At 46.7% G+C, this 13100-nt stretch overlaps 1 protein-coding gene across 1 annotated transcript in view; it reads left to right on the plus strand.

Moving 5' to 3' along the window:
* Positions 1 to 4084: 4084 nt before the first annotated feature.
* LOC144165763 (uncharacterized) overlaps positions 4085 to 13100 on the plus strand; it is an 86214-nt gene continuing 77198 nt past the window's right edge. The window contains exons 1-2 of the mRNA XM_077695543.1: positions 4085 to 4424; positions 9214 to 9362. Of these exons, the coding sequence (XP_077551669.1) occupies positions 4343 to 4424; positions 9214 to 9362 (231 nt within the window). The 5' untranslated portion in view covers positions 4085 to 4342. The remainder of the gene's footprint in view (positions 4425 to 9213; positions 9363 to 13100) is intronic.

Below are 13100 nucleotides of genomic sequence, written 5' to 3' on the forward strand. Positions count from 1 at the left end.
CGCGTTGACGTCCGTAGTCCGCACCTCTCCCTACTATATAAAAAAAACACTATCCGGCGCCCGGTTTCGATCCCTCGACCCTGCGGGCGCAACGCAATGTACATGGTGCTCTACCCACTGCGCCACGAAGCCGACACAGAAGGGGACGCTACGAACACGCCTTATATCGTTGACTCATTCAAATTACTGCTGTTGCCACAAGTGCAACAACATTAACGTAACGCAAACTACTTAACGTCGTGCGCCCCCGGAAATGCTCTGCATTTGATCGTGCCCCTCGCAAGGGGGATGTTTCACTGCGTCTTCTCTCGGTCGCGGGACCCGTGGCGCCATCTGGCGGAGGCGCGGCACAACTCGTAGCACTTGGAAAAGATGCGGCGCCAGTTCTGCATGCGTAAAGCTGCTTTCTTTATAATTTTTTCTTCAAAATGATCTTGCAACCACAATGACTAAATAAATCAACTTCGCCAATTTCACATTCTGTAGAGATGCATGAAAATATTTATACTGTTTCCTCTGTTTAGAAATAAATACTTACCTAGTAACGTTGCCGCTGAGTGAAGGCTTCCTGGGACATGCTTATATGCACAAGGCCGAGCATGTCTTTTTAGTTATTAGGTTTATCTAGAGTCCACCGTATCCCAGCTGTCGTTCTGTGTTGAATTCAGTTTAATAAAGTCGTTTAGTGTAGAATTTCGTCATATTTTTATGCCTCACTGTTGGCGTGTATCATGAAAGTGCATAAAACGTATATAACCTGTCAAGATGGATAGCTGTATTGCAGTACATGAGCAATACATAAACCATGAGCAAACATGTAAAACAAATAATAAAAATAGAGGTGGAAAATGTGTTAGAGACGGACTTACCGCGGAAAATGTTCACATGTTCAAACAACATACTTGATGTCTGAGCTACTGGTTGGCTCTGTCTAGTGAAAATAGCAGTGCTGTTTCACAGTGCAAATGTCATTACGAACTCGTGAAAAGGATTGCTTCATTCTCGAGGAAATTTTTAGGCAGCCCTAAACTAAACAGTTGAACGATGTCTTAATCTCCCAAGTTATCGTTGTCGGGGGAGTGCATTACCACAAAGAGATGTACATGGGATGTTGCTAGGGCACTACAGGCGGGCGACATGGCAGTAATAGCGCATATTCACCCCAAAAATCTAATTATAATAAACCTTGACTCCGCAAGCGCATTACTAACATGAAAATCTCAACTTCTTTGACTTGAAGTTCAATTTAGAGCGTGAAGAGTCACGACAACAAAGTTGGTTGGTGAGCCTTGTTACATTTAAAAGAATAAATTGAGACTCTAGGCAGGTAGGGGAAAGTGTGGCAAGGATACGTTAGCGTTCTCATCATATCGTCTCACACGGTAGTTTCAAACACGTTCACAGGTACCTGCCAGTCTCTTTCTGCCCCGTCGAGTAAAGCATGTCCGCTGCAGGAGACTCTTTATGTTCGGATGAAGATGGCTCCGATTCCCGCCACCGCAAACTCCCGGGTATCCTGCTACGGGGGTGGGGGGGGGGGGGGGGGGAAGGGGGGGGTACAATCAGGATTCTTAGTAAAAAGGATGAATGATAGGTACGTCATGGTAGTTGTCTTCTAGTTCTCTTATATTCAGGCGTATGAAGCTGCGGAAACGTACACTCGGCACTTGGCGAACACTTCTGCTGTGAGGGGGCACCGAATGCAACTTTGTGTACCAACGCTTGTGCTCCCCCGTGAAGTCCTACCAGCAGTGGTCTTGGGCCTTGCTGCGTGACTTTACAGAGCTTCCCATTACCCTCTTGCTCGGAGGCGGTTCTTCCATTCATGAGGGGAAGGTCCGGCTGAGCTTGGGGGCGCAGTACGATGGATTGGAGAGGAGGCTTGAATCGTTGCTCAACCACACGAGTCGGCTCCACGCGACCCGCATGTCCCAGCACGTAATCTTCCAGCACAATAATGTCTTTCGGTGTGCGGAATTTCTTTGCAATCGTTTTTGTCGGGTGGCATGTACAGCCGAATATTGGGGTCCAGGCCGAATAAATGATGAAGGTACGGAACAGGTGTTCCGAAGGCTGGCACCGCTATTCAATTTGGTTGGACGCGAGCCGTACCGCCTGGGATCGGAGCGAGAGTGCTAGCCGAGCTAGCCGATCTAGCTGAGCTATCCCGAGCTAGCCGATCTGCAAAGGTTAACAAAAATTACTCGGAGTACTTAAATCGGTTTACGTGTTTTGCAGGCGAAAACCAAAGCGACATTTAGTAGCTTTTTTATTGCGATGTAATATTTGCGTTTTTATTTATTTTTTTATTTTATTTCAACATACTGCAGGCCCTTGAGGGCCCATGCAGGAGGGGTTACAATGGACTAAAGTTTTCAACTTGGGGATAACATAGGTATTCAAAAGGCGGGAAACGAGAAAAATATAGAATACACATGGACAGAAGCATGATATACAGTGTAAACATTTAGTCAACAAAAAGAAATTATATAAACACTAAATATGCAACTTTTACTTTCATCATGCGTTACAACTCTAGATCAATTATAGCTCTTAGGAAACACTCTACAGATGTGCTGTTGACCACTTCCGCCGGTAATTTGTTGCACAGTCCGACGGCTGATGGAAATAAAGAGTACTTATGTGTGTTTATATTGCTATTAGGTTCCCTAATAGCCGTATTATGATTTGTGCGCGAAGAATGCCTGAAGGGAGCTTGGAGGTAGTTAGTTCGGGGTATTTTATAATGATCGTGGAACAAAAGTTAAAGGTACTTACATCTGGATATCATTCTGCAGTCAGAGAGAGTTCGGAGGTCAGCCCGTTTTCGCAGATAGGAAACACTAGTAAACCGGGAGTAGTTGGAGAAGATGAAACGCAAAGCCAAGTTCTCTACGGGTTCAACTTTGTAAACTAAATATTTTTGGTGGGGGCTCCATATTATGTCGGCAGACTCTAGTTTGGCTTAATCAGAGATTAATAGGCAACAAGTTTAACCATTAAAGGTGCCTTTCGTATATTGGCTTTCGTATTTTTATTTGTCTTTCGGTGCGAATTAGTGCGCCGTGCCTCTTTTTTGCCACACCTTTTTTTCCGTCTCATTCTTCGCTTTCGTTTTTTTGTCTGGCGGCTCGAATTACGTCAGCAAGCAGACTGGCACACGCGACGGCTTCTTTAGAAGCGGTGTTCTGCACGCGTGGTGTGTACCTGTTCCACTCGCATGCCGTCACACTCGGGTGTCACGTGGCACGACCTATCCTACAAATTTTTCATTTCCTGTTCACAGATCCGTAAATTTCGCCAAGTGCGCAGATTAGCCAGCTAATGTTCCTGATTCCCGGCCAATCCCCCAAGGTACGTGCCGATAAAATCCGCAACAACAGCTACAACCATTTTGTTCCCCGCTTGTAACGTGCAGAGTTACCACAGCGCATTCGGCTGCTGGTGGGTTTCAATCCCACCGCATTTAAATCCTACCGGAGAACACATATGTTATTGATTTACTATTTCCAGATGTGGCCATTTTCTTGACCGCACAACAACAACGATACCGGTCATACTTTCTTATAACGGTGAACTTAGGGCATCCGCCTTAAAATATTTCGCTACTCTTAGCATGAACACGTAAAATGCTGCGCTGCGTAGAGTTGGCGCTACCACAGAAGCATATATGGAAAGGTGGCTCGTGTTTCCGTATGCGATAAAGTATCTCTCAAGTGGCTCATAAACGTGGGTTTTCAAGTGGCATGCAGGCAGCTCGCCTAAAAAGTTATGCACCAGGAAGTGTTATATTTCAAAAAGGGCCACGAGTCATGCGGCCTAGCAGTACATGCAGCTCACGGGTGAACTATGTTCCGAATTCGTGTGCAGCGCCCGCTTGCACCCAAACACGCACAAACTCACGCGGGCACGCACGTACACAGACATGTAGAAAGCAGTCCGTATGAACAGCTGTTACTCTGGATCGACGTAAATATTCTGAGAAAAGCTCTACTGCGTTGCCAGTGTACCCCTACGAAATGCATGTGATGTAGATTCAATGGTGGATAAGACTGTGTACGCCGATGTTTGAAGGGCGACTTTTTCCTACCTAGAGTATACGTTTATACGTTTCGCAATCGTATTTTTTGAGAGTCTCTACTTCGGTTTCTGCTGGCAATATTCTGCCCAGTCCCCGGTGGTGGTGACGAAACCATCTGCGGTTTTCTTTATGACACTGAAATACATCGGCGAAGCGGAGATTGGCCACTGACACTAAGCTTCACGAGAAGTGAGCTGATATCAAAGAGTTTAGTTCCGTCTGCGAAGTACCCTGCTTGGACCGACACACTCGAGCAAAACAATGCTTCGCAGTGCACTCTGCGGACCTTCTATGAGCCTCTGGCTTCTAGCGTTTATGCCTTTTCTACCTGCCTTCGTAGTGAGTAAGTGAAATCATCCAGTATACCTGCTTTTGCTGTAAACAAATTATTTGTTTTGTTGAGCACCCGAACCAATTTTGCAGCAGAGGACAAAAATACCTCACCATGGGAGTAAGGCAGAATATTTTTTTTCATTCACCATGAAATTCACTGACTAATGATTATGGCATTTAGTAGCTATAAGGTACTAACATTTGTCACTGTACAATCACAGACCTCGGCAAATGTGTAAGCAAGCTGTAAAAAGCGTATATGTGCGAAAGAAATAGCTTCATTTGGCTACCGACAAAGGTTGACCTTGTTATCGCCCATTACAGTAGATGTACATGTAATCCCTTAAGCAGCACGGTTTAGGGCAATTCAGGACATACCACATACGGAAAGGTTACGACTTTCAGTTGTAAGCAGGGACAGCAGGACAATAATCATAAAGACTCACCGGATGTGCGAGTATACACTCACTGTCTCCAGCAATGCAATGAGTACAGTCTTCATCAAATGTTCTGAGGACACGCCAAATGTTTCAGGCTAGAAGGAATTCAAAGCAAAAGCTGAACGTTTACCTGCGACCAAATTATTTAGTGACAGTAAGAAAGAACGATTTTGGGCATACAACGTCTCAGCTTCGCTAGAAAGGTAAGCTGGTAGTTTGAAGTATTGGGGCGAATGCACTTTTGGAAAGGCCCAGAAAATTTTGGCAAATACTGCACATTCTGAGAGTGCCACCTACCTCCGAAGGCGTGTTGTTATAAACTCGATGTTGCGATGTCACATAGTGGGTTCAATGACCTAAAAAAGGCGTGACACCGCCTTCATACGAAATCAGTTAAACCTATTTATTTTGCTTGTTATGGGTCCCCACGGCCTATAAGACGATCACAATAATATCACCAATCTTTCCGTCAATGGAACCTTGGAGTTCAAATTACTCTTTATCGCGTCACATCACTTTATTTCCTTAAAGTCCCCTCGAGGCGGTATCACATAAGGGATAGGTTAACAAGATAAAAAATCTTTTTTTGCCATGAGTTCTTCTTTGTGAAGGATAAGCATACAGTTGGTCCGAAAATGCTGATGGACCGGAAATGGCGAAAACATCCTGAGGAAGGTCATTCCAGTCATTCGTAGTTGGTATAAAGAAGGACATGGAAAACGTGGTCGTTTTAATACGTGGTCGGATGACCTGAAGTGGATGACACGTGCGGTGGGATATGCGGGCTGGTGTGATAATGTAGGGATGACGGAGGGGGCTGTGAAAAAGGCACAAGCTGGAAATACGGCGGATGACATCAGCGTTCAAAACAGCAGGTTGTTTTTTGAGGTATGATACACTGGTATTATACGAATACGAAGAGTAATTAACCTAAAAGCACTGTTTTGAACTGCCTCGAGTGAGTCGATTAGGTATGCGTGGTGAGGGCTCTATATTGCAGACGTATATTACAATTTAGACCATATAAGAGATTTGTACACCTGTAGCTTCACATTCTTTGTGGTGGCCGAAGGGGACGTTTAAGAAAAAGTAAAGATAATGTTACTAATGTGCAGGTACCAGTTACGGTCAGGGCGTAGGGTGGCGCCGGGATACTTATATCATTGCACGTGTTCGAGGGCGACGTCTGCAATTACGTACGGCAATAAAACGGAATGGCGGCGGTGTTGTAATGAGACTGTTTTTCATTTGTTAGGATTAAGTTTCATAAGCCAGCGGTCACACCATTCTTGCAAGCGGCTAAGGTCTTCTTGGATAGCGGTTTGATCAGTGGGGTTAGTGACTGAGCGATAGATCACAGAGTCATCGGCAAACAAACGAGAATTGAACGAGATGCACGAGCTAAGTCATTACTATAAATTAAGACGAGAAGGGGCCTGACAACAGAGCCTTGTGGGATACCTGAGGTTACTTGAAGGGGAGTAGAGGGCACTGCACCGAGGGAAACAAGCCTGGAGCGGTAAGTTCTAAACTTTTCAACCATTGTTAAAATGTCAGGATATGAATTTAAAGATGCATGTTTCATTAGAAGTCGCTTAAGAGGTACCTTGTCAAACGCTTTCTAGAAATTCAGAAATATTGCGTCTGTCAGCAGGTTACTGTCGACTTGTAAGAAAATCCTGGACAAAAAGGGCGAAATGGGTTTCGCAAGAGTAGCCCTTTCGGAATCCGTTCTGCACAGGGTGGGCTAAGTTGTGCGTGTCAAAAAAATTAATTACTTGGGAGTAGATGGCGTGTACCATGATTTCAGAGGAAACACTTGTTAGAGAGATAGGGCTATAATTTAAGTGTCTGTCCTTGTTACCAACTTTGAACACAGGAGTGGGCTTCCCACCTTTCAGTCGTCCGGTAAGGGGCTGTGCAAAGTGACGGTGAGAATATTAGCGACAAAATGACTGACGAAATGCATTTAAAGTATTTAAGCATTTTAGAATTATTGTCAGCCACACCTGCTGAAGGAGACAGTTTCATTTTATCGACAACATACAATATACCCGCTGGCATAAATGTTACAGGCGGCATAAAAGGCTGAGTACAACTTTCATTTATAAAAACAGATGAAAAGGCAGTATTCAACAGTACAGCACTGTCGGCATCACTCTTTTCATCGTCAGCTTTATTCTTCAATGTAACAGTGCGCGTTTCCTGCGGATAAATAATTTGCCCAAACTTTTTCGCGTGTTTGCTTGGAATCTCGAGTAAGCCTGAGTGATAAATCCAGTGCTTCGCGCTGCGTATCGCAAGCGAATATCTTTTTCCAGCAGCACAGTATTTATCCCAATTTTGAGCACTCTGTTTTACCTTAGCGGTCAGAAATAATCATTTCTTATTATTTTCGAGTTTTTTCGACGTTTTCTCGAACCATGCTTTCTTGCAAGAAAATTGAAATGAGGTTGTCGGTAGGAACGTCCTTGTTAAATTGTCCAGTTCTCTTCTACTGATCGTTTCCAAAATCTTGCTTCAAAGTCCGGTAAGAAGCTTTGAAATTCGCTAATTATTTCCTCGTAGCTCCCCTTATCGTACAAACTGATATTCCTAGGCGGGACAAACGGTTGAAATTGAAGACCGAGTGTATGACCAGAGTCCTTCAATGCCTTTCTGATCATGAAACTTCGCCATCACGCTATGGGAGAGCTTCGTTCGCTGCCCCGCCGCGGAACTGGTGTTGATCGGAGGGCAGCCGGGGGCGTGATCATAGCGCGTTTGGCAGGGAACAGACCACGGAGTAGGATAAAACAGACGCTCGTCGCCTTATCAGCGGTGCGCTTTCGCTTTACGTGTCGTGGGCCTTTCAAATGGACTCATCATTTTGTGAATGGTGCAAAAATTTGATGCGAACGGGCATGCTGCTCAGGAACTGCGTTCCTGCCTGCCGGTCTGGCTACAGAGCAGCGGCGGCCGCCCGATGCCCTCCCATCTGCGGTGACGCCACTCGCGGTAGCCTTTGTCCCCGTACGAAACTTGACCGGGAGTTTCATGACCAGAGAAGCATTGAAGGACTCTGGTATGACCTTGTGGCCGCTGATTTGGTGAAGATATGTATGTGAAGCATAAACTTTCAGGGTGTGTGGTTGGTATCAAGTCCAGTATATTCGCTGAATTGATCGTCACTGGGTTTGGCTCCGAAACTATCTGTGTGATATTAAAATTTAGGCACGAATGGATGAAATATTTTGTTTCGCCACGGCTCCCTGCCAAAGCTACCTGGTCTTTTTACAGAATATCGAGATAGTTAAACTCGCCAAAAAATAGGACACGCGCGTTGGAATGTTTAACTGTGAGGTAGATCAATATGTTGTTAAGTTTCTGTGGAAAGTCTGGGCTACTTTGCGGGGTCCGATAGCACACTCCGAGCATGAGTGTTTCTGGTGTAGACCGAATAAGAAGCCATAGGATTTCCTAAGTCAGCCTTGATATCAAGCACTGAGCATGATAGTAACTTGGTGGTGACGATTAGAACACCTCCTCCTCGGGTGTCCTTGTGATTGTTTCGAAAAACGTCCAAATTTGGGAGATCAGCCAGGATTGCCAAAACTGCCCATGGACAAGAAAGTGCGCAGGGTAATGGAAAACTACCGAGTACTTTCGACCAGTAGGGAAATGTTTCACATTAGACAAAACCTCAACCATTTTAGCGTTTGTTTTTCGCCTTTACCACAAAAACAGGCACCTAATTCTGGAATCAAACGAGTGAAGCACAACTCTCTTGCGCAGCGGCTTAGTGACTGGGCCTTCAAGGTTAATGGATAAGACCTCTAAAGCAAGCAAAATATTATTAATGAGAGTTTTGAATTGAAAGTCTCAAACGTAATGTTTGTCCAGCCGGAAACCATCAGCAAAATAATTAGTGATGATTCCTAGGAAAGTTGCTTACGGGATTCAAAGCGTGTGTTTATTCAATTGCTTAAGGTGGCAGTGTGTAAGTGATCGTTTGCTTCGTTTGTTAAAGCGGACGGATAAACAGCAGTCCGCAGGGTCTAGACGGGCGGATCCATAGGCAGCCAAAACCACAGATGCATGCGGCGTATTTAGCAGTGCTGGTGCCATAGGCCACGAGGCCATGACGCCAGCTGCGCCGCTCTTCTTGGGGGAACATGACAGCCTTTTTAGGTTGTTAAGCACAATTGCATCCGCTACGTCTCGGCTTGGTAATAGTGTATCAGGTAGCAGATGACCTGATACCATAGGTTCCGGTTCCTCGGGCCGAGGATTTGGCTCGGCCGGTTCTGAAATGACTGTCCAGAGCTGGAACCAGCGAAACTGGTACATGTGGACCTAACAGAGGCGAAATTTCTACAGGTACATCTGGTTCAGACGGACGAGGCATATCTGGATCCGGTACGAGTGGTTCTGATTCAAGTGGCCATGTTGCGAGCGGAGGAAACGGCGATCGGTTCACCTGCACCCTCCGTGCCTTCCGGGTGCCCCATATCAGCAACGTGGTGAAGGTGAAGTTCTAACCTAAAATTTCATCAATTATCGTTAAACCCACAGAGGGCATAGAACAACATTTCACGCGCGGTCGTGCTGTACGCAATTCGCGTACCACGGTGACAAATCAGCGACCATGCTTCGCCGTGCTGAGCTCTTTGCGCCTCTACTGCTGCTGGGTGCAAAGTTCGCGCGTCCGCTGCCTGACGTCCACATCTGTTAGGCAGACCATTAAGATAAAAATGGTTTCATGACGTTTGTGCTTGTTCGCAACTTCCACATCGTCGACGTAATTGCGCATCCCGCCACGAAAGAAGGCAATGCATGCCGGTGTTGGTTCAGGCGTTAAATGCCAAATATATTCAATGTAAACAGGCGATTTAATAAAGTCTTTGTCATGTCATGTCATGTCAACACACTACCTCCCCCTCACACGTTCGCTACAATTTCTTTAGAAATTTTCTTTCTGCCGTCGCTCGCTCGGTTAAAACGCCGTCGGCGTCGCCGCCGCCAAAGCACAGTCGTGGTGGCCTAGGTGCTGCGCCCTTACCTTCGCACGCAGTGGGTCATTCGCACATTGTTCACTGTGCCCTCAAGTTTACAAGGCATGTTAAACTTATAATCAAGCGTCCTGACCAATACAGTGCTTTGAGAAATATTAAACACACGCCACGTAGCCAGGATATGTAGAGAAATAGCGGTATACTTAAGCGGAATTTTCAAATTTCCCGGAAACAACGTACCGCTTTTCCCGCAAGGAACAGATTCCGGCAAATCCAACTTTGGAGGAGGGGATAACTTCAAAGTTTCGTGTCCGTGCGACCGTAGCTCGCATGTATCTCTCCTCCACGTGAAGACATATGGTTGTACCAGATGTATCAAGACCACTGAAAGAACAATGAAAATTCACTGGTGTGACAATTGCTGCTATCGGCAAGGGTAGTTGAGGCTGATTATTAACGGCAGGTGTCAAATCGCAACGAGAAGTGACGTCACCGGGAATGGTGGTGCCACATGAAGACCCGTTACACTTATTGGGGAAGGGAAGCGTACCACATTATCAGTGGTGCGGAACTCTCATGCCCCCGAACACAGCAGAAATAAGCCGAGAAGACTCACATAAGAGGCGGTAAAGTGCGAGGGGTAGGCTGGGATGATACCTCATGACAGAAAAATGAGGGGGCGTTTTCATGATGCGGCAAGCAACGGTGAATAATCCCCCCTTTGCGTATTTAGGGGGACACACTGCAACAACATTTCCGGTCGTGGTTAAGTCATAGTTGACAACATTTTGTCGCAGTTGACGGACCGGTAGTAGTTGGCAGCTTTCGTTGAATTCATGATCAACTTGTCAAGACTCGTTGCATTGGTGGCACACATTATTTTTTGTTCCGGCCAGGAGGAAGGCAATACAAACCCGCTCGCACCCACACACGCACCCACACACTCACGCAGAAACACGCATGCCTGCGCCCACACACTCGTGCACGCACAAACGGACGCACACACACACACGCGCGCGCGCGCGCGCACACGCATGGACGCACACACACATACGCACACATCAACACATGGACGAACCCGTACAAACACACATGAACTCATGCACATTCACATGCACATAGGGAGAAGGAACAGTCGGACACACGTGGAAAACAATAAAGAACCTTACTACTCCCGCTTCGCTAAGTGGATTTGCCTTTATCGTAATACAGCCTGACTTCACGCTGCTATAGATGACCGCGACAGCAAGGGCGCGAGAAGTGCGGGGAACGAGGCGTGGCTATATGTACAGTAGGCCTCTTACCATGGGACAGCAAGAAATTAAAAAAAAAGTACCCAACAGAGGAACTCTATAATGCAGCTGTCTCACTGCTTGCCAAAATAAGGCGCTACGAGAGAGAAATGGGCCGAGGAAGATCTTGGAGACAGTGATTATGGGGGGTGTAGAAAGCGGCAGTGTCCGCTACCTAACCAAAGTGAATTCTAGTGAGCCGTCTTATTGCCCTACTTCTGTGGGTGTATATGTTGGCGTACCAGTCAGCTTATCTCGGCAGTACAAACTCAACATCAAAGGATCATTAATTTTTATTAAAGTATAGCATTCTACCTATACCAGCCAACGGTTCTTCCGTGGCGTGATGGAAGAGAAACTCCCAACGCGGCTGCGGAGGGAAGGGCGGTTTTCACTCACAGAGCACAGTGTAGATGGCGCGGCGAATTTACCCAGCGTTCCCTGCGCGCTCACGTCGGTGGGCGCATCGGCGCGAACCGACTGTGTCATTTGCTTTAGCGACGGTTGTTTTGGGCCTGTTTATGCGCACTTCGCTTTCATTGCGCGCTTCCTTCGCACGTCTTGATTAAACTGTTCCACAGCACCTCCTCGGTAACCCGGACACGACGCAATTAAAGGGACACTGAAGTGATATGTAAACATTGCGGGATTACTTGCGCAAATTGTAGTCCGGAGTCCCCAGGATATGTTTCGACCACCCTGGGCGCGTTTACGCGATTTTATTTAGTAGAAAAATTAATTCGAAAATGCTGTCCTCCTCTCTTTACGCTCGCCCATTTTCTGCGGCGTTTTCGTGTGACGTCGAGAGGAGCCGAGCTCGCAATTGGTCGCGCTACTGCACGGCTCCCCGGCCTTCAGACAGAGTCAGTCGGCCCAGCGTTTCGTCCGCCGGCCGCCGACGGGTCGTCGCAATTCGTTCGCTCAGTTGAAACGAGGCCAGGACACGTTTGTGAATGGAAGAATCTGCCTTTCTTTACTTGGTTAGTTTGTACACTGTATCTAGCTCCAAGTCAAAGTCGCTTCACACAAGCGCTGCACAAGCGCACATGCGACGCTTCGCTGACTGGTACGCCAGTAGGAAAATATAAGGCCTCTTGAAGGCGGGAGAAGAGTCAGCGAAGTCAATATAGGTACTAAGGAAATAAAATCAACCGATATTTTTACCGTACACCGTAAAACTAGGGTGCGGGAAGCACTTTTTTGCGCTGGGCGAACAAGCACAGCGGTCAGCAGCCCGACTACGCATCTGCGAACGCTTTTCCGTCTACGAAATGCAATTGCTAGACGTAAGCTATTGTGGAAACTCGGGCGACGCTTACTGCACGAGCGCAATACAACAAATAGTCACCTAAGCTGCTTGAAATGCCAAAACTAAATAAAAGTGTAAACTGGTTGTACAATATATACCCTATATTACCAAGGCCAGCAGAGCCCGGCCCGTGGCCGAGTGGCCTGGTGTGCTAGGTCGCTAGGTGTGTCACCGTAAGTATTTTGCAAGTCACGAGTTCGGATCCACGCGGGTACGTGCTTTTTTTTTTTTTGTAAGTTAGCTTTTTCGTTTTCCGCCGATGTTTTCTACATTGAGTTCACCTTTTTTTGGGCCGCAACGTTCATGGCTCCACGAACTAGTTCACAGAACGCGCGCAGGCTGGCAGTGGCGCGCTAGCGAGTTCTCGTTGGCGTGCTGTTGCCATAAGCACCGACTGCTTTCAGGCAGTGGGCACAGGCCAGAATGAACAGACCCTTGGCCTGGTGCGAACACGCTTTTTACGATACAGGCATGAGGGAGGCAAGCTCGAAATATGGGGGAAAAGCACATGACATTTGGGCGTCTGCGGGTACGCGGAGGGCGTTCATGTACTGCGTAGGTCTCGGCTAGTGAATGCTACGATTCCAAGCCGTCCTGGGAGGCTTATCTTTATGCATTTTTACAGCTGACAACATGGCAGAAGCGCGGTAC

Source organism: Haemaphysalis longicornis, unplaced genomic scaffold, assembly GCF_048455015.1.
Source record: "Haemaphysalis longicornis isolate Haplotype H1 unplaced genomic scaffold, Haemaphysalis longicornis Haplotype H1 scaffold_1, whole genome shotgun sequence".
In the NCBI taxonomy this organism is placed as follows: Eukaryota; Metazoa; Arthropoda; class Arachnida; order Ixodida; family Ixodidae; genus Haemaphysalis; species Haemaphysalis longicornis.